Genomic DNA, 21,718 nt, shown 5'->3' with positions numbered 1-21,718 from the left:
GTTTCAAGACTCGTTTCGGAGTTGCAGGAGATGGCGGCTTTGCAAACTGATCCACGGGCCTCCAACACCCTAATCCTCGAGTCCGCGACACGGGCTTCCCCGAGGCGGCCGCCGGCCCGGATCCGCTGCTCCGCCGCCCCCTCTCCGCCCCGGAGCTACCGCATCACGCTCCTCCCCGGCGACGGCATCGGTCGAGAGGTCGTCTCCGTCGCCAAGGACGTGCTCTCCCTCGCCGGATCTTTCGAAGGCGTGAAATCTAACGAGAAAATTCACAGTTTTTCTTTAGCGTCTATGATTTCCTCGAATAAATGTATTTCCTTTGTGTTGCTATCGTATGCAGGCATCGAATTCCGTTTCCGGGAGGTGCCTATTGGCGGCTCTGCTCTGGATTCCGTTGGCGTTCCGCTTCCGGAGGAAACCCTGACGGCTGCCAAGGAATCCGACGCTGTCCTTCTGGGAGCTATAGGAGGGTTAGTATCGCGTTTTTTTTTTTCCTGTGCGGATTGCAGAAGGATGAAAGCTGGAGACATTGATTTAATTTCAGGAGTTAATGTGCGCACATTTTGATTTTAGGTACAAGTGGGATGCTAATGAGAAGCATCTGAAGCCTGAGACTGGGTTACTTCAGCTTCGAGCAGGACTAGGTGTTTTTGCAAACCTGAGGCCAGCTACCGTTTTGTCGCAGGTAATGCAAAAGCAATTTTGGCACATCTATGTCTCTTATGGTATCTTAGGCTATTGGATTTTAAAGGGCTACATACTTGTTTTCAATGTTGCAAAAGGCGGGTCCCGCCGCCCAGCGGCCCCCTCACCCCTGCCCCACGAGTATGAGAGGGAGTAAATCACGGTGAATACGGGCCCGGCGATGACATGGCGGTCGAAGGTGTTTAGCACGGACAGATATTGATGTTATCGCAATTGCTGCCGCAGACCTTCGACCTCCCGACCCATGTTGCAAGAATACCATGTCATAACCGGTTGATCCCGCCCGTGGGGGCTACATACTTGTTTTCAATGATCATACGGTGTGTTGTAGCTAATGAAGTGAACAAAAAAAAAGGTGATTTTTTTTGTGAAAATGGTCATCATTTTAGGCTTGAGATAATAACTGCAGAGGTTAATATGGGATAAGGACTATGGTTCCTAGCCTATTTTGACCCGATAGTAAGATTTTACTGCATAAGAGGGTGATTCAATTGTCTATTTTGATTAGTTTTTGATGATTGGCTAAATGATGCACATATTGAGTTCTGTATTTATTGTTAAAATGTAAAGTTATGGTACTTAAAAGTGATATTTTGATTAAGCTTGGTATGCAGCTTGAGATATTGTAGTATCGTCCCGTTTATCATGCTATCACATATTATCATATGGTGGTTTAAATTACTTTTTGTTTTAACCAAAGAGCTTGCTTTCTAAACCGTGTATATTATCTCAGGTCTGCTTCTAAATCGTGTATATCATTAAGTGTTATTTTAGTGTGCTACTGTTTATGTTTGTTTTTATTTATATTTTAAAATCTTTTCCTTGTGGGTGGGAGATTTTGTGGGCAAGTCGGTCCATGGCTTCTGTTCTGTGAAACAAATAAAGGGGATCATGAAGATATATCATCTTAATTTGCAAATAACTTGTTTGAAAGTGATATGCAATGAAGAAAGATTACTTTTTAATCGAACCTATATTACAAGTACATAGATATAAATTTTTTACCTCCATCTTTCATGAATTTTACATTGATTAACTTGTAGATAGATTGGTTAGATTAAAAATTACTTCCCTTTTTCGGGTATTTGACTGATTATTCCATGCTACCAATTTTTGCATTCATCTTTACTAAATTAGAGACGATTCTTTGCTTAGCTGGTCTTCCAATAAGAAACCCTTATGATGTCTTGACATGTGATATTTACCTGTCCCGATTATACCTCGTTGGTTGTGTTCTTTCTATTAGCTAGTTGACTCATCAACTTTGAAGAAAGAGGTGGCTGAAGGAGTTGACATAATGGTTGTTAGAGAACTTACCGGAGGTATGATGCTTTACTGACTTAATCCAGAATCCTAATTGTAAAAATGATTAAGGGTTAGTATCAAAGAGTAACTAGATACTTAACCATCAGAAATTTGTTTTTTGCAGGAATTTATTTTGGAAATCCTAGAGGCTTTGGATACAATGAGAGAGGTGAAGATATTGGTTTCAACACTGAAATTTATTCTGTCCCTGAGGTACTCACTTCAAGAATAATTTGTTCTAATTTACTCCCCGCTTGTTTCCCGAAGTACACAAAACCTAAATTTCATGTTATAGTTTGAAGCCAGAACCCCTTACCCTCATATAAGATACATGATATTTGACTTCAGTGACATTGTGGATGAGTCAATAATTACTAGGTGACAACATTTGTATTGAAAATTTAGTTGGGATGGGAATTTCATGATCGTTCGTCAAATATTGCATCATGTATGTTCCTTGGTAATTTTCATGCATTGTGTTTCTCGCACATTTGTTTAACCATTTCTGACAATTTCTAAACAGATTGACAGAATTGCACGAGTAGCATTTGAAGTTGCTCGAAAACGACGTGGAAAATTATGTTCTGTGGACAAAGCAAATGTTTTGGAGGTATTACTAGACCAGTGACTACTGTTACTGCTTTGTACATTCACTTGGTTAAGAAAGCCTACAAAAGTTAAGCCGAGATAGACATAGTTGTTCCCCTTCCATGGTTCAGCTTTACGGATTCCTTTCTTCAACTTTTTACCTAAAAGGCTATATGAGGCGTTTAAAAAATTTCATTCTCTTTGTTTTGTAGTTTTGTATAGTTTATACCTCAAATGCAAATTTATCACATGGTTAAGGCAGATTATTATATTCACACACAGTTTTATAGCAGTTTATTTGACCGGATGCTTTTTTTTTCTAACCTAGGCTTCGATGCTGTGGAGGAAGAGGGTTACTGCTTTGGCTTCTGAATTCCCAGATATCGAAATCTTCCACATGTATGTGGACAATGCTGCAATGCAACTTATTAGGAACCCAAAGCAGGTGTTTTTGTTTACTTCTGTGCTTCGTGATTTTTTCCTATTTAGGTAATAATCCTTAACATGATTTGCAGTTCGATACGATTGTGACAAACAATATATTTGGAGATATTTTGTCAGATGAAGCATCCATGCTTACTGGAAGCATTGGTATGCTTCCATCTGCGAGTATTTCTGAATCGGTATGCAAATCTACAGCCTAGTTAGTTTGTTAAAGTGATTGGGCATAGGGATTTTCGCCAAGTAACAGATTCCTGATATCTGTAGGGTCCTGGGCTATTTGAACCGATCCATGGCTCCGCTCCTGATATTGCTGGTCAGGTAGATCTACAAAACTTTTCAACTTTACTGCATCTTTTCTCATCTATATGCAGTGTTGTTTTTCATCAGACATCTTACGTTGCCTTAATTTTAGGATAAAGCAAATCCATTAGCCACAGTTCTCAGTGCTGCCATGCTCTTGCGATACGGACTTGGTGAAGAGCAAGCCGCAAAGCGGATCGAAGCTGCAGTTGCTAGTACTCTGAACAAAGGATTCCGAACTGGTGATATTTTCTCAGATGGAACGGTAAATAATTCTAGTACACCAGAAGTACTAATCTTATGTTACATTCGACAACTTCTTTGTGTTATATTTCAGATGCTTTAACCAACACTGTTTGCCCCTTGGGCTTCCCTCAGAGCAATCTTTTGGATTGCTCTGTAGTTGTGTTATCAGAAGGCCTGTAGGATCTTCTATAGTTGGTTAAATGGATTCTCACAAATATTGACTGATCACCCTTGACAAATTCAAGGGCACGTATTTAGGAATGAACTCTGAAATCTATTTTCAGGCAAAGTATCTTGTGTTACCAAACTTGGCCAGAGATATCACTTTTTGTCTAATATTTTGTATTTTTCTTCAGACATTGGTTGGTTGCAAGAGAATGGGTGAAGAAGTGCTCAACTCAGTCGACTCCCATGCAACTGCTATGCCTCTCCGCTGATGATGCATGCTTATGTTACCGTAGTAAAAGGCAGAAACATTCTAAAAACCTAGAGAAGAGTTAAATTTAAGCTTTTTTTTCCTCTTATTAGATTTCAATACTCGTCGTTTCATCAAAGGAGCAAATTCTATTATTGTTTCACATTTGTCGACATTGACCGCGTTTGAACCAACTGGATGTTATGCTAGAACATACTGACCCATTTTAATATTATACGACCGCGAAGTTTGTTAGAAGTAGGAATGTAAATGAACCAAACGATTCGTGAGCTATTTAAAGTTCGATTCGGTAAAAAGATCGTTCGTATTCGTTCGTTTATCTTATCGAACTGAGCTTGAACTCGATTTCAAGCTCAATAGTTTTATCGAGCCGAGCTCGAGCTTAAGGACATTTGGCTCGTGAGTTTGCAAACATATTCGTTTATAGGTTCACAGGCTCAGACTCGAGCTCAGCTTGTTTAAAGGGCTCGAGCTTCGCTCATTTAAAGGGTTTGAGAATAGGCTCATTTATAGGTTCGTGAACTCGAGTTCGGCTCGATTAAAGAGCTCGTAAATATGTTCAATGATGTGTAGAGTTTGAAAGTTTAATATAATAATTTGAGATGTTTAATAATGTGTTGAGTTTATATTATTTTAGTTATTAGATTTGTTGAATATTTATTTAAATGAATTTTCAAGCTCACTTAACAAGCCTATAAAACGAGCTTTAAAACGAATCTTAAAACGAGCAAAAAAAACATGAGTTTTAAAATCAACACAAACTCGCTTAACGATTTAAGCTCATTAACTATGATAATCAAGCTAATAACGAATTGAGCTTGAACTATTCGTGAGCTTGATAATTTCATCACGAGCCAAGCTCGAGCCTTATGATAAAAGTTTGATTCAAGCTCAAACTTAAACGAACCAAACTCAAGCTTAATACTGTTTGGCTCGATTCGGCTAGTTTACATCCCTAGTTAGAAGACATGCTAAACAAGGAGAGTTATTCTAGCATTAGAATGCTCAATTCAGTCCTCGACCATACATCGTCATCAATAGTCTTTATTAAGAGACATACATAACATCAAACGAGAATTTAAATGATACAAAGTATGATCTTGGTAATTGACTCCACACGAATTTCCAACTAAGCACAAGCATTACCCACTCAAACTAGTTTCGCTTCAATATAATCTAGATCAACCTCAATACAACTTCAATCCACTCACACGACATATCTAACCCAGTTCTCAACTTGACTAGAACAACTATCACTTTCAGACTCAAAAACAGAAGAGGATGTAGTTCCATGGAAGGAGCACTAATTGGAAAAGCTTGATTAGCTTCAAAGAAAACTAGATAAGATAAAATGTGTAGAACTGACAGTTGATACATGTTATAAACCAAAAGAAATAACCAAAGTTTGATAATAAACTGAAACCAAATATTAAAATGACACCATCATCAAACTGCTCGAAACAGTTGAATTAATGCCTAAATGACGAAGTTAAGCAACAAGCAACACTATGCAAAGCTCTAGCTCACCAATAATCCCAAAATGTGGAGAATGGAATCAGAACCACCACTACAGCGAGGAATGTATTGTTGAAGACAGAGCATATCCATAGCGGCCTACTTAGTCTCACCACCACAGCCAGGAATGTTTTGTTGAAGAAATGAGCACGTCCATAGTGGCCTACTTAGATCTCTGCCTCATCTTTCGGCGCTTCCTCTTGAGCCTCCTCATACGCTTCTTCTTCCACTGTAGCAAATAAAGCATAAGCTCAGCAACAAGAACAATATGGTGGCATGAAGGAATATCAGATCTATGAAAGGAATATTCATAATTCCCACGACGAGACCTATGATGAATCAAAAGGTGAGATATTTCAGCGAGAATCGCTTCTTTCCCTTTTAAAAAGAATAATAGCAATGATCGTAAGTCACTCCAGCGAATGGTACAGTACAGAACAACCAATAGAACAAAAATAAAACCTAACTGGCCATATGAAAGAAGAGGTTTTACTTGTAACTTTTGGGTAGTAAAATTGCCATTTTTTACGAAGAAAATCTCTCCAAAAGACAGTCAACTAGAAAGATTACTTCCAAGAGCGAATTTTGCCTCTTTTCAATGTATTCGACAACAAAAGGGCATCAACAAAAACTGGCGTCATGTTCAACCATAAACCCAATCGAGGGAAACGAAACGGGAACAGAAGAAGGAACCAAACACTCGAAGAGATCATCATCAGAGCAGAGCAAACTTATTACCTTGGCCCGCATCTCGCCTCAGCAGCAGAATTCGCAACGATCTCCCTACTCTCACACGTCCTTGAGCCGCAGGGGAGGTCGTAACATCCCGAACAGGATAGGCTTCGAGGGAATACATAGAACAAAAACCCTAAGGGCGTTTTTGTCAGTTCGCTTAAAGGAAGAACGAGTCGACTAATGGATCCGCCGAAATGGTCTAATGGGCCGCTTCAACACTAACGGAAAAGCCCAACCCATGAACAGTATGGAATATCATAGTAAAGAATTAAAATATGAAAAGAAAATTTATATATATATATAATTATTTTATCTATTAAAATATCATGGTTAAATGCAGGAGCAACATGAGTCTGGCCTTATCGCCTTCTCCATGAATAAATTGTCTGTTCTGCTGCACAGCATCCAGTCCTGCACTCCTGTGCTCAGTGTCAGAATTCAAGTGGCAGGATGAGTGGACTCCAACAAGGAGAGTTAAGACAAGCACACAGTGAAGTCAAAGATTGCCCTTGCATTATGGTAAAGTTCATTTACCATGGTGATTCCTTCAGTGATGGCAAGCATTGGAATAGAAAGGTGCAGCAAAACTCGTTGGGCGGAACGCCTGCAAACATCATTTCTTTGAGGTCTCGAGGTGTTATCATATTGCATTTTCATGGCTCCCCGTGAATCCTTCCTGAACAGCTAGCTCTCAGTTCCCCCTCACATGAGAGCTTATAGTTGTTCAACAGTTCGAGTATACTAACGCCAACTGGAGTAGGGCACGCATGCAGCCCCTGCTCATACCACAAGGTCTGTCTCCAGATTTGTATCGACGTAGATCATCACAGTACAACTAAGAATCTCATGATTTTCAGCTTCACAATCTCCAACTCTCATTCATTTTTTTAATTAATTAATTAATTAATTAATTATTATTATTATTATTATTATTATTATTACGGCGAATAGGGTAGAAGTCAATAAGCTCGGATGATGTGACGGTCAAAATCAAGAGAGTGTCAACACTCAGGGCTAGCACAATAGCATGACCTGACTAAGTGGTATAGCCGATCGGATTACGAATCCCCCCAATTCCATGGAACCCTAAACTGTATTAGTGGGATTCAGAGTCGAGTTCTCTCGATCTAACCGAGCAGAGGTTGAGTCCTCAAGGTGATCAACATTTCTTAGCTGACCTAACCCCGTTGGAGAATGAGGCCCAACCGGACTCCCTGGTCGAGAGGAGGCTAAGTCCTCAAAGTGGTCGACATTCCTTAGCTGACCCGACTCTATCAAAGATGAGGTCCGACCGGACGTTAAAGGGGGCTCGGTCAACCTACCATCAAAATGTATTTCGGGCCATCAATCCAACGACCCAATATTTCTGTTTAGCATTTTGTATAACGGTTGTCAGAAAATCAGGAGAATATTCCCTGTGCAATCCACACAAAGAAAACTTCTACCCTATAAATCACAGAAATAATGGGTTTATTTTAGGAAAGTTGTCAGAATGCCAAAATATTCTGTCCTTTTTTAGAAATGCATCAATATTTGTGCATAGAGGAAAACTAGCACTATATAAGGGGTCTCCTCTTAAAGATGTAGGTATGCGAGATTACACATTCGGATCTCGCTGCTCATTTTCATTGTATGTCGCATTCCATTTTTCTCTCTCGACCAATTGTCTAACTTGAGCGTCAATGTCTGCATTGGAATCCCCTCCCTGTCTGCATCGGAGCCCCCTCCCTGTCTGCATCAGACCCCCTCCCTGGCTCAGTTGCTGACGTTCTTTTCCCTCTACGTTCTTTTTTGACACATAGGACCACTCGGCGCTACCTTCTTCCAGTTCAAAGTCTTTTCACGGTCAAAGTCGAAGCCACCTAGCTAGTGTCCGTCTTTCTTGATTTCAAAAAAGATCAAATTTGACGTCGTCTGTGAAACTTCATCTGAATCTGAAAGGCGAAGATGGAAGAAGTTGAATGATTCACAATAGTTACTTTGACGCAAGAGGACCTGGAGTTACTCATAGTTGATAGAGTGTAAAAGTTGGTGTAACAAAAGCAAGTAACAGCCGGGTATCCTTTGTCGAACGACCCAACTGTATTAATGATAGGCCCGCATACTGAGCGAGGGACCCAAGTGGAAGGGCCACCTAGGTTTCCACCGGCTCCTCCTCCGATCAGCTTTTTGCAGGCGCCTACACGACCGATCAGCCTTCTAACCATGCCTCATCCCTGCTTGCATATCATCGAGCACTGTTTTGCATGCCCTTAGATGATATGGGCAGGGCGAAGAGGCCCTAAGGGTCATTTTCTAGAGATGCACCCGCTTGAGATAATCTGAAGGGAAAAGCTCCAATGGCAGTAGGCTCCCCTGAGCGGATAAGTATGTTATTCTCCCTGAAAATATTGGAAGATAAATTGTCGAGCTATTTTCGACCCTCAGTGATTGAGGAGTACGGAGGAGAGACTGGCCCAGAGGACCACCTGCTCATGTTCAAAAATGCAGCTATACTCCACCAATACAGGGATGATGTAAAGTGTCGAGTGTTCCTGACTACTCTTTCCAACTCGACATAGAAATGGTTTAACCGGCTTCCAGCCGACTCCATTTGCTCCTTTAAGAATTTCTGTAAGGCATTCCTTCACCACTTCGCCGACAACCGAAGGTACAACAAGACAACACTGAGTTTATTTTCCCTCGCGGAAGAGTCCAAGGATGTGTTGAGGGCGTACATTAAATGGTTCAACTAAGTGGTTATAGGCATCCCTTGGCCTACTCCAGAAATTTTGATGAGTTTTTTTTTCCCAAGGGCTTACGGATGGGAACCTCTTCCGGTCATTGATCAAGAATTCCCCTAGCGATTTCAACCATCTGTTTGAAAGAGCGACCAAGTACATCAACTTATAAGAGGCTCGGTCTGCTCAAAAGAAGGAGATAGCTACACTCGCTCTGGTCACTGCCTTAGAATGCTGAGCTCCTCTTCCTCCTCTTCCACACGTAGGACCCCGATCAGGCCTCCAACCGCATCATCCTCATGAGCCAAGACCAAACGCGGTCTAGCATGTGGAGGTCAATCGAGTCAATGCATCCAACCTTTTTGTCCTTACCATAGGACCAAAATCCGCAATCAATCAAGAGTTCTGGATGCAATCGTGGTCTCCAAACAACAGGCGTTATCCATGACTTGATGGACCACCAAAAGAGACATTTGAGACATCTAAGATGTTGATTGGCCCCAACAAGCACCCCAACAGTGAGAAAATAGAACCCTGACTCTCGCCCGAGTAGAGCTTGAGCGTCACCTAACTTGGCAAGAAGAAAATTATTGTAATGCCACGCGGGCGGGGGGGTCATATGTATGATAACGAGCGTCTCAATCGATGGATATTCCAACCAAATCAAAAAGTCACACTCTCGCCGACTGTAAATTTACGCAGTCAGGTGTAGATGAGAGCAGGCGTATGGACCAAAAATCAGCTTTGGTCCCAAGAACTTAGAAGGGGCAGAAGTACCACACGATGATACCTTGATCATCAAAGCTGTTATAGATAACTATAATATATATCGTACCTTTATAGATACAGGAAACTCTGTCAACATCATATTCAAGACATTTGATCAATTGTAGATAGAGAATAGTGAACTTCAACCCATGATAATGCCCCTATATGAATTCACAGGAAACGAAGTGCAATGGATCAGACAAATCTGATTGACTATATCTCTAATCAACTTTCATTGTGGTTGATACACCCTCGGCCTACAACATGATTAGTTTCGAGCGATTGTATCCACCGTCTACCAAAAGATTAAATTCTCGATCGACGACTCAGTGGGAGAGGTGAAGGGGGACCAACTGGTTGAACGCAGGTGCTATGTGGATATAATCAAGATCAAGTCTTACGCAGCTCTAAAGATTCGGCAAGTGGAGGTCAATGTCATTCATAAAGTGACCCCAACGCTAATTTATAAAGAGAAGGAAAAGGTACAGATCCATCCAAGCCAATCGGAGGCCACCACTCAAATAGTAGCGGACTTGAGCCTAGAATTCAAGACTGATATAGTCATGTGTCTGACACGAAATAATGACATGTTCACCTGGATGCCTCAAGAGATCACTACGTCTCGCCCAGTATTATGGAACATGTGCTCCATGTCCTCCCACACGCTCGACCTGTGAAGAAAAGGAAGAGAGATTTTGGAGCAAAGTAGAACAAAATCATCCTAGCAAAGGTTGATAAATTGCTCGAGGATGGGCACATTCAGGAGGTAAATTTTCCGACCTGGTTGGCCAATGTATTCCTGGTATCCAAATTCGGGAATAAATGGTGTGTTTGCATGGACTTAAGGATCTGAACAAAACATATCCAAAAGATTATTATCTCTCACCTTGCATGGACCAAGTGGTGAACTCGACCTCCGGATGCGAACTGATATACATGTTGGATGTGTTAGGACCCCTGGCAGCGGACTAGAGGAGGGTGAATATCCCCTACACAAATCAATACCAAAAAGAACCTTTCTCGGACTTATAACTTAAAATAACACTTGCAGAAATATAGAATGAATAAAAGATAGAGGCACAGCAAGTTTACTTGGTTACAACCGGGGAGGTTGTTAATCCAAGGCAGATAAAGTTGCACTAATTTCTCCTTCAGGCGGAGAAACCTCTTTACAGCAATGAAAGCTCAAAATGACAAAGTTAAATAAAAAAGGAAGTGTGTACAAGTGTTGCTTAGATCTTTCTTGTTGTCCTTAGCTTCTAGGAGCAAGGCTGCTTATATAGCCTTGCTCGAGGCGCCTAGAATGGGATAATATTTTATCCCCGATGCAACGGTATGAGCCATGACAAATTTGGCTAAGTTTTGGGTTTCGGGCGCCCAGAAGGGTTCCGAGCGTTCCGGACTGCTACGAGCGCCCGGAATGGTTCCGAGCGCCCTGGACTACTCCAGACGCTCGGAATGGTTCCGAGCTCCCCGAAGGTAAAAGTCAACCTTTTATTGACTTTCTCTCTAGACCTCCAGCTTCGGCGCCGCTTGCTTCGGTCCGGGTCTTCCGCTCCGGCTCCGCTCGCTTGGGTGATTTCGGCCATCCAGAATATGGCTCATCCAAACCCAACTTCCGGCCTTCTCGAGCAAGCTTCCGCTCCGGCTTCTCGTCCCTCAGAAACACCGCACACCTCCTTCTCGTCTAGCCGCGTACTCTTCCGCAGCACCTCGTCTCTCAAACGCACCGAGCCCGTCGACTCTCTCCCGTGTCGTCATTCTAGCTAGCTGTGTCTTTTGCTCGACGCCCTATGCTCCTAAGTTTTTACACACTTAGACACAAGGTTGAACATAACATGACTTAACTTAACTTATTTGATCACATCAAAACTACCTTGGGGTACCAACAGGACGTATATCAGGAATAACATATGATGGATCGAAATGAAACAATAGAGAGGGTGAATATCGCTCGTTAAAAAAAAATCTTTTGTATTTTTAAAAGACTATCAAAATGCAGCGGAAACTAATTCTCAACAAGATGGACTCGTTCAGTTACTTAGTTCAGAGCCTATGTCAACTCCTATTCCAAAATTCGTGATCCTTGACTGCGCCGATAGACAATTAACTATGATTCTTCTTTCTGAAATCTTTGAAAAAAAGCAATGCGTACAAATACAAATAGAAGATGGTAACAAACTACTATCTTCTTTGAAATTAAGTACAATGCAAGCTTTTAATTAAACTCTACCGACGGAAGAATAAGGATGCAGCTCGTCAACACTTCTTGGAGCAGTAGTTTGCTTATGAAGATGAGTAGTGGCATGAACAGAGATTTTGTATAGAGATGAACCGAAAATTGATGCCTTGCCTCAGACATCAAGCTCCCCTTATATAATCCTTGTTCGGTCGACCAAAAAGTCATTCGGTCGACCGATCCTTTCAGTCGACTGATTCTCCTATCGGTCGACTAAACCCCTTGTTTTTCTTCTACACTAAGATCCAATCTTCGAGCATTTATGATCATTTATTGTTCGATCGACTGATCCCCTTGATTGATCGACCGATCTGAGCAATTTCCCTCTTCGTCGAAATTCGTTATTAATTCATCGTTAATGCATTAATTGTTCGATCGACCGATCCATGGGTTTGGTCAATCGATCAACCTGGCTTCCATGTTTACTTCTATGCAATCTCATCTCTACCAGATCATCTTGGTTGAGTCAACCGATTCATAGGTTCGGTCGACCGATCACATCAATTCCTACAAAACAGAGTTAAACAAATACTCCTGCAAAATAAAGTTAGCACAGTAATTTATGATACATGAGCAGTAAAGTAAGATGCATGGGCAATAATGTATAGTAAATTTGTCTTGATCCCAACTTGAAAACCTACTGATTTCTTCAGTTGGATCATAGATATAAGGTTGTTCCTTAATTTCCAGAATACAACCTCACCGTCACTCCACTTCAGTTGCTTACCTCAACCTACCTACCAAATAATGATCCTCCAGACTTGTTTGGGCTTTACCGCTTAGCATCGGATCGACTCACCAAAGTTTCTTCTTGATACCAGGTCCTACAAATCTATCAAGCTTTCTTGCCAAATGTCAGATCCTCTCAATCCACTTGAACTTCCTTCCTGGCTTCCAGGTGTTGGGGTTGCAAGATTGCAAATATAGTCCCACATTGAAAACACATGGGAAAGATCATGGGTTTATAAGAGAAAAGATATCTCCATTGGCAAGAGGCCTTTTGGGTAGAGCCCAAGAGCAAAATCATGAGGGCTTATGTCCAAAGAGGACAATATCATGTCATCATGGAGATATCTAAATTCTTTTCGATCCTACACCAGGATCTGCTAAGACTTTTCTAGTTGAGTAAATATCCTGCACACTTAGTTAACTTGTCAGATCACAAAAAGACTTAACTTAAACCAACTCAGGTTTGATTCTGGTGCATCATGCACCAACACCATGAAGTCCCATTGGCTAAGGAGGAGCAGGAGAAGATTAGTTTTATAACTGTCAAAAGAACCTATTGTTATATTGTTATGTCGTTCGGACTAAAGAATACAGGAGCGACATACCAACATCTTTTGAACAAAGTATTCCGAAAACAGATCAGACGAAATATAGAGGTCTACGTTGATGACATCCTGATCAAGTCTCTTAGCGTGGATGATCTATTTGAAGGCGTCGACGAAACTTGTCGAACATTGAGGGAGTATGGATTCAAGCTCAACCCTAACAAATATTTGTTCGAAGCCAAGTGCGGGTGTTTCCTTGGCTACATAATGATAGAACAAGGGATCGAGGCAAACCCAAGCAAGGTATAAGCTCTCCGGGACATAGCTACCCTATGGAATTCGAAGGAGACGCAATGGTTGACCGGACAAATCATGACATTGTACCATTTCATCTCGAGATCATCTGATCGGAGCCTACCCTTCTTCAAAATACTTTGTTGGGCTACCAAGTTTCTGATAGTCGGTAGGCCGACTAGAGGGGACTGAATAGTCGGCAAGTTACAATTAAAAACACTTGCTATCAATCTTCGCAAGGTCACACAGCTAATTATAACAAATAAAATAAATACATAAAAGAAATAAGAGGCCGATGAATTTACTTGGTTTGTAATTAGGAAAATTACTAATCCAAGATGATGAGCGCTCCACTAAAAGAACTCTTTGAATGAATGTAAAATACCATATATATATATATATATATATATATATATATATTTATTTATATTCATGATAAAAAGGAATTCAAACTATTAAAATTGGAACTACATAAATTTAATTAGGAAAATATTAATAAAAAATAGATAATTAATTGAGAAATATGTTTATGTGAATTTATAAAATTTTCTAGAATTTTTGAGAATTTAAATGAATTATTTTAAACTTTTAGTAGATAAACGGGATAAAATGTTGAATTTCCTAAAATCATTTAAATGATTAAATCCTATGTTTTGTTATTAAACTCAAGGTTTCGTCCGCATCGTTGTGCGCCCGACTGCCGCCGCCTTCTCGCCGGCCAACAACAACCTCCACTGCCCTCTGGTCTAGCTGTAAAGCTCCACTCTCACCCTTCTTGCTCTCGTTGGCCCAACAGTCGGGTTCTCTCGGCAACCAAGAGTGGCACATGACTCACTAATGTTGTCGTTGTTGGACCGGGTAGGCCAGTTGGAGAGGGTTGAGTTGCCTGAAACAGAAAAACAAAACACATTTATCGTCTTTCAACTTAGATTAGCAGTAATAACATAAAAATAAACAATACGAAACTAAAAGAAGAGACTCATAATTTATTTAGTTACAACCGAGGTGGTTGTTAATCCAAGGGAGATGAAAGCTCACTAAGAATCTCCTTCGGTGAAAGCGGAGAAGCCTTTTACACACACTAACAGCTCAGACTATTGCTAGGAAATGAATACTCAAGTTGTTACATTTTTTCTAAGTCCAGGGGTCTTTTTATAGCCCTTGGAAAAACTTATCCACAGGCTGAAGGCACCTTCCATAGGACTGGAAGGCGCCTCCAGCGAGGCACCGGTGGATAAAGTTTTATCCACTGCAACAACTCAAACCAGCATGGTCGAAGGCACCTTCCATAACCATGGAAGGTGCCTTCCATGATGAGTTGAAGGAGTCTTCCATGCGTAAGGAAGGCGCCTTCCATGAAGGCTTGAAGGCGTTTTCCATGCACAGTGAAGGCATGGAAGGAGCCTTCCAGAAGGCTTCAGCTTCTTTTCTCTTCCTCTCGCTCTTCCTCTTGGGTGATTTCGGCTAACCGAAATAAGGTTCATCCGAACCCAATTTCGGCCTTCTCCTCGAGCAACCTTCCTCCCTGACTTCTCGTCCCTCGGATTGCCGTGCGCGTCCTTCTCATCCATCGGTGTACTCTTCCATAGCACCTTGTCCCTCAGGCGCACCGAGTCCGTCGGCTCTCTCCTGTATCGTCCTTCTCGCTAGCTGCGTCTTCTGCTCAACTTTCTGTGCTTCTAAGCTCCTGCACACTTAGACACAGGAATCAAAACATAGCAGGGTCTAACCTAACTTGGTTAATCACACCAAAAATAACCTTGTGGTTCCAACAATCTTTCCCTTTTTTGATGTGAGCAACCCAAGTTAAGTTAGGGTAAACTAACCATAAAGTAAAGATAATAAAATTGTAATACCAAGTAAAGATAAAATTATAATTATGTAATTAAGTGCAAAAAAATTTTCAAATTTAAATTTAATTTAAAATTTGAATTGAACTACTACCTCCCCCTAAACTTAATCTTCCCTTCTTCCCCTTTGATCGCATAAAAAAATTGGGGTACCAAAAAGAATCTAATGGTAACTTTTTTTTCAGAAAAAATTCAGATTTTTCAAAAAATTCAAAAATACTTATTAAGTTTTTGACAAAATTTTGAAAATAATTTTGAAGGTTTTTGACAAACTTTGAAAAAAAATGCAATGTCAATATTTTTAGAAACTTTAATTTTTTAAAAAAAAAATCTAAGTAATGAAATTTTCAAACAATTGACAAAAATTGAAACCATTATCTTAATTTTACAAGCTTATCAATTTATCAATTAAATATTTAATTTAGTAATTGACTTCCAAGTTGTGGCAAGGCACTAGGCCTTCTTGGTTATTGGCTCATCAACCACTTCTAGACAAAGCCTCTTAAAGAATTTAAACATTTAACTTTTTTGAAAGCCTTAGATTAAAAAAAATGTTAATCTAAGTATGATTTTGGAACTCAATATAGGTTCATTCCTACTGGATTAATCAAGAATTTTGGGGGCACGTAACTTTTGAGAATTTTCTAATTTGACCCCTGTGAAATCTAAGATACCAACTTAGTCTTTTAAAATTTCGAGCTTGAACAGTTAAACATGTATGGTTTTCTAAGTTTTCTACTTGTGTCCTCAATTTATCATTTTCAATTTTTCAAAATCTTCTAACAGATAAGATTTGGCTAAAATTATTTTTAATTCTTTGTTTTCTTTTTCAAGTTTGCAACTGTCTTTAATTAATAATTTAACAAATTTAAACAACTTATAAGGTGGAAGAGATTGTACTTGACTTACCTTGTCGATCTCGTTGTCCGTAGCTCTCCCTGAACTACTGATTCCTTCTGTTGATGCTCCCCCTTCATCGATGCTCTCGATGTTCATTTCGGATGAGCTTGCTTCGTGTTTTTCTTCTTGATGACTTGCCAATAACGCAAGTTCGAAGAAAGCTTCGACCTCTGATTCGGACGATGTTTCGTCCCATGTCGTCTTTTGGGTCTTGTATTTGCTCTTTTGGACGGGCTTCTTGTTCTTGTCTTTGTCCTTCTCGTTGATCTTTAACTTAGGGCAATTGTCTTTAACGTGCACTTCTTCATTGCAATAGTAACATCTGATTGTTCTTCTCTTTCTATCCTGTGGATGGTTAGATATTCTAGATTTAAGTAATTTTTTAAAATGTCTTAACATCATTATCGTTTCATCGTCGTCGAGAGAGGACTCTAAATCTTGTTTGTCCATCTTTGCCTCAAGGGCAATGTCGTGCTTCAGCTCTTTCTTTGTATCTACACATCTCAATTCATGGACTTTAAAAGTTGAAAATAACTCTTCTAAGGTAATAGATTCTAAATCCTTAGAGATATGTAGACATCTACTAATGATGCTCATTTCGTATTTCTATGGAATGCATTAAGAGCGTACCTTAGCGAATCTCGGTTGCTTACCTTTTCTTCGAGATTTGAAAGTCCGGTGATGATCTCCTTAATCCTCGAGTGAAGGTGTGCAATGGTTTCGTCTTCTTAAAACCGAAGGTTGGTGAGTTGGTTGCGAAGTAGGTCCCGTCTCGCAAGTTTCACCTCCGAGGTTCCTACGTGTAGTTCCAGGAATTTCTCCCAAAGTTCTTTTGTGGACTCGTAGACTCAAATCTGGTTGACTTCTTGTGACGGTAAAACACTCAGCAGATAAAACTCTGTTTTGTCATTTGCCACGAAGTCGGCTTGTTCCTTCTTCGTCCATTGAAACTTTTCCTTGCCCTTGGGTGCTTCAAAACCAAATTCCATTATTAATAATAAATCGAAGCCTTTCTTGAAAAATACCTCCATTCTCTTTTTTCAACTTGCAAACTCCCCCTTGAACGTTGGTGAATAGATGCTTAGTCCGGCCATCTCGTGTGCTTCGTTAGGCGGTTAGTTCTCCTGAAGCGTCCTGGCTCTAATACCACTTGTTGGACCGGGTAGGCCGGCTAGAGAGGGTTGAGTTGCCTGAAATAGAAAAACAAAACACCTTTCTCATCTTTCAACTTAGATTAGCAGCAATAGCATAAAAAAAATAATACGAAACTAAAAGAAGAGGCTCAGAATTTACTTGGTTACAACCGGGGTGGTTGTTAATCCAGGGCAGATGAAAGCTCACTAAGAATCTCCTTCGGTGAAAGTGGAGAAGTCTTTTACACACACTAACAGCTCAGACTATTGCTAGGAAATGAATAATCAAGTTATTACATTTTCTTAGGTCTAGGGGTCTTTTTATAGCGCCTGAAAAAACTTATCCGCAGGTTGAAGGTGCCTTCCATAGGCCTGAAAGGCACCTCCAGTAAGGCGTTAGTGGATAAAGTTTTATCCACCGCAATGGCTCGAACCAACCTGGTCAAAGAGGCACCTTCCATAGACATGGAAGGCGCCTTCCATGATGAGTTGAAGGCGCCTTCCATGCGTAAGGAAGGTGCCTTCCATGAAGGCTTAAAGGTGTCTTCCATGCACAGTGAAGGCGCCTTCTAGCAGAAGGCTTCAGCTTCTTTTCTCTTCCTCTCACTCTTCCGATTGGGCGATTTCGACCAATCAAAATAAGGCTCACTCGAACTCAATTTCGACCTTCTCCTTGAGCAGCCTTCCTCTCCGGCTTCTCGTCCCTCGGACCATCGCACGCGTCCTTCTTGTCCACCGGTGTACTCTTCCACAGCATCTCGTCCCTCAGACGCACCAAGTCCGTCGGTTCTCTCCCGTGCCGTCTTTCTCACTAGTTGCGTCTTCCACTCGACTTCTTGTGCTCCTAAGCTACTGCACACTTAGACACAGGGATCAAAACATAACAGGACCTAACCTAACTTAGTTGATCACACCAAAAATAACTTTGGGGTTCCAACAGTCGCCGACGACCGAGGCTTGTCCTCGCTGTCCACGTCGCGCCTACAACAAGATGACCACTTCCCAGTGCGGCAGTGCCTCCCCTCTCCTCCTCCTTGCACGCGCGACAGCCGCATGTTGCGACTGTCGCCACAGCTACACCACCTAGGCGCCTATGCACCAACCTCCACTTCCAAATTTATAATTAAGTAATTTTAATTAAGTAATTTTAATTTAGTTGATTAATTAAGATTAACAAATAACTTAATTGGCTTTGGTAAGAGTTTATTAGAGTTTAATAATTGATTAATTGGGGTTACTTGATTTAATTAATAGAGGAATGCTTAATGATTAAGCAATAAATTGATGAATTAATTAATTAATGGATTGATTAATTAATTAATAGATGATAATTAATAAATAGGTTGATTAATAGGTTAATTTTTGGTATACCTTACATGTAGATGCGAGCTAGAAACATACGGTGTGATTTGAGGACATCAAGAGACATTCTACAATGAGAGGTGGGTAGTTTCTGCTTTGATCTCTTTAGTTTTTTTTTATCTTAGTACATGATTATTTATTATCATTTATTAGGTTCATGCTTGGAAGGTCGACAATAGAAGATATACATCTTCTTAGACAATTAATTGAAAAATATCGGGAGCAAAAACAAGATCTACACATGATATTCATTGACTTAGAAAAAGCTTATGATAGAATCTCAAGAGAAATTATATGGAGAATTTTAGAAAAGAGAGGTGTTAGCATAACATATATTGAACTAATTAATGATATGTATGAAGATGTAACAACCAGAGTAAAGACTTCAGGCGGAGTAACTGAAGCATTTCCAAAAAAGGTAGGGTTACATCAAGGATCAGCTCTAAGTCTCTATCTTTTTACACTAATTATAGGCGAACTCACTACACACATTTAAGACACAGTATCATGGTGCATGTTATTTGTAGATAATATTATTTTGATAGATGAGACACGTGAAGGAGTAAATGCTAAACTAGAATCTTGGAGGGAAACACTAGAAGGGAAAGGTTTTAAGCTTAGTAGATTAAAGACAGAATATATGGAATTTAAGTTTAGCAATATTAGAAGTAATGAAACAATTGTTAAGATAGGAGAGGACGAGTTGCCCGAAACCGAGAGATTTAAATATTTAGGATCATTTTTATAAAATGATGGAGGGATTGAGAGAGATAGCTTACATAGAATACAAGCAGGATTGGTGAAATAGAGGGGAGCGTCGAATGTTTTATGTGATCGTAAAGTACCTCTTAAATTTAAAGGTAAATTCTATAAAACTGCAGTTAGACCTGCTATGTTATATGGAGCTGAATGTTGGGCTATAACTCGAGCAGATGAGGAGAAGATGAGAGTTGCAGAGATGAGAATGTTAAGGTGGATGTGTGGACATACGAGGATGGACAAAATAAGAAATGAGAGCATTAGAGAGAAAGTCGGAGTTGCATCTATTGAGGAAAAACTCCGAGAGACACGTTTAAGATGATACAGATATGTACTTAGACGACTAATAAATGCTCCAGTTAGGCGATGTGAAACTATGATAAACATACATATCAAACGAGAAAGAGGAAGACCAAAAAAGACTTGGTTAATAATAATAAAATAAGATAAATTTATTTAAATATAGATGATGATATAATAGGAGATATAGCTCAATGGCGTAAAAGAATTCATACACTCGACCCCACCTAGTGGGAAAAGGCTTGGTTGTTGTTGTTGTTGTTGTTGTTGTTGATTAGACAACAGTTACAGCTTACCATGACTCCGCTCTATTTGTTTCTTGCATTGATATTTAGTTGCTTGTACTTCATTTAATCAATTTGCTATCCATGTAGTCTTGTTGTTATCCATGATATTTGATCCTGTCCGAAAGCTGAGAAGATGGTTAGTTGAGAACGTCGTTCTGGTATTGACCAGATGAAGACTCTGTGTTGTCCTGCAATACAGGGAGCATTAATGTCGGGCCAGGGAAGAGATCCTCAACATTGAGCCTCCAACGCTCAAGTCAGTGCTCAGTTTAGAAGGAGAGAATAGTAGAAGTGAACAGTAGCTAAGAGAATGTAGAATAATGAAGTGTCGCATACCTCCGTCTGTAGTTGTAGCATCTATGCATACATCCCAAAGCATATATACATTTTCTGAAGCTTCCTAAGAAAAAACAATTCGAAAAGTGTCTTTGACACCTCTCCAGAAGCGAACATGCAAATCTCTGTGATGTGATAGGCTAGAAGTTTTTAAAGTATGATTTACCTACTGGACATTCTCTATTGTCGGCGGCACAAACTTTCAAAAGAATACGGTAATACATGTATGTGGGTCCCGTTGTAGGCCGATCAAAGATCACTCGGCTGAGATGTCACCAGCTCGGCCATACAGAGTGAAGTTGCCTGCCGACTTGTTCTTCACTAGGCTTTACTGTTGTCGGAGAGGTGCTTTGTGTCCGATCAGACCAAAGGTCCGATCGGTAAGGGAGATGGCCCGAGTAACTTAGTATTTGGCTCTTAACTTCAGCTACAAGTTACGAATGATGGTTGCTTAGATGGTTTGGTCGGGTTTTCACGTCCGACCGACTCTCATGGCCTACTCGGCCAACCTTGCCTGATTCTCAGTCTACGGTTTAGTAGTCCACTTGACTCTACGACTTTGACCGTTTGACTTTAACCTTCATGTCAGCCGGTCTTCACTACTTTGATCCACTTTTTGGGGGGTCCATCTTTATCACCATCTCAATATTTATTAGTATTTATACATGTGATTTTATGTAGCAATACCATAGTGTAGGATATCTAGTATGTACTAGACCCTTGTTTGTTATTTAGGCTCATGTCTATACGTTAGTTAGGTTAAACCGAGTGATGATTAAAGATTGTTATATTGGATGTAACTATTTATTTTCTATTTATCGTTACGTTGGTATATCCTGACGACCACTATCTCCCATTCGTGGTTGAGAGAGTCGTTAATGACCGTTGGCATATCTTGTCAACCATTGTCTCCCATTTGTGGTTGAGAGAGTCGTCAATGATCATGATACATCTGACTACCTACTAGACCCAGATAGTGGTAGTGTGATTTTGCCCGCAGCCAGTAGTTGAGAAGCTAGATAGCTATCTCACTCTGGCTGCCCACTAGACTAGATAGTGGTAGCATGAGTTTGTGTGTAGTTAAGATTTGATATATATTTGTTATATGCTTATTTTGTGCTGAGTTTATGCAGGTGATTTTTGGATGTAGTATATGTACTCCCAATTTATTGGTTATATCTGGTGGAGTAAATTAGTGAAGAATTGTGTTATTGGTTATGGT

The 21,718-nt window shown here is 40.2% G+C and overlaps 1 protein-coding gene and 1 long non-coding RNA gene across 2 annotated transcripts; one reads left to right on the top strand and one right to left on the bottom strand.

Moving 5' to 3' along the window:
* The first annotated feature begins 6 nt into the window (after nucleotides 1–6).
* LOC121967870 (3-isopropylmalate dehydrogenase, chloroplastic-like) lies at nucleotides 7–4,235 on the top strand. The gene is made up of 11 exons (XM_042518361.1): nucleotides 7–247; nucleotides 341–470; nucleotides 574–685; nucleotides 1,952–2,027; nucleotides 2,135–2,223; nucleotides 2,534–2,620; nucleotides 2,927–3,043; nucleotides 3,114–3,221; nucleotides 3,307–3,360; nucleotides 3,455–3,607; nucleotides 3,945–4,235. The coding sequence occupies exons 1-11, from the start codon at nucleotides 31–33 to the stop codon at nucleotides 4,023–4,025; spliced, it is 1,224 nt and encodes a 407-aa protein (XP_042374295.1). The 5' UTR covers nucleotides 7–30; the 3' UTR covers nucleotides 4,026–4,235.
* Nucleotides 4,236–5,345: 1,110 nt separating this feature from the next.
* LOC121968650 lies at nucleotides 5,346–6,409 on the bottom strand. Its single transcript, XR_006108254.1, has 2 exons — nucleotides 6,278–6,409; nucleotides 5,346–5,768 (listed from the first exon to the last, which is right to left on the bottom strand). It is a non-coding gene; the product is annotated as an uncharacterized LOC121968650 (long non-coding RNA).
* Between the last annotated feature and the right edge of the window lie 15,309 nt (nucleotides 6,410–21,718).

Source organism: Zingiber officinale, chromosome 3B, assembly GCF_018446385.1.
Source record: "Zingiber officinale cultivar Zhangliang chromosome 3B, Zo_v1.1, whole genome shotgun sequence".
Classification (NCBI taxonomy): Eukaryota; Viridiplantae; Streptophyta; class Magnoliopsida; order Zingiberales; family Zingiberaceae; genus Zingiber; species Zingiber officinale.
The sequence above is the reverse complement of the archived record's forward strand: the minus strand, read 5'-3'. Positions and strand labels throughout refer to the sequence as shown.

Coding starts and splice junctions, on each gene's coding strand:
- LOC121967870 (XM_042518361.1), top strand. CDS start 31: ATGGCGGCTTTGCAAACTGATCCACGGGCCTCCAACACCCTAATCCTC. Junction 2,028..2,134: donor TGTTAGAGAACTTACCGGAG/GTATGATGCTTT, acceptor TGTTTTTTGCAG/GAATTTATTTTGGAAATCCT. Junction 3,222..3,306: donor CTGCGAGTATTTCTGAATCG/GTATGCAAATCT, acceptor TGATATCTGTAG/GGTCCTGGGCTATTTGAACC.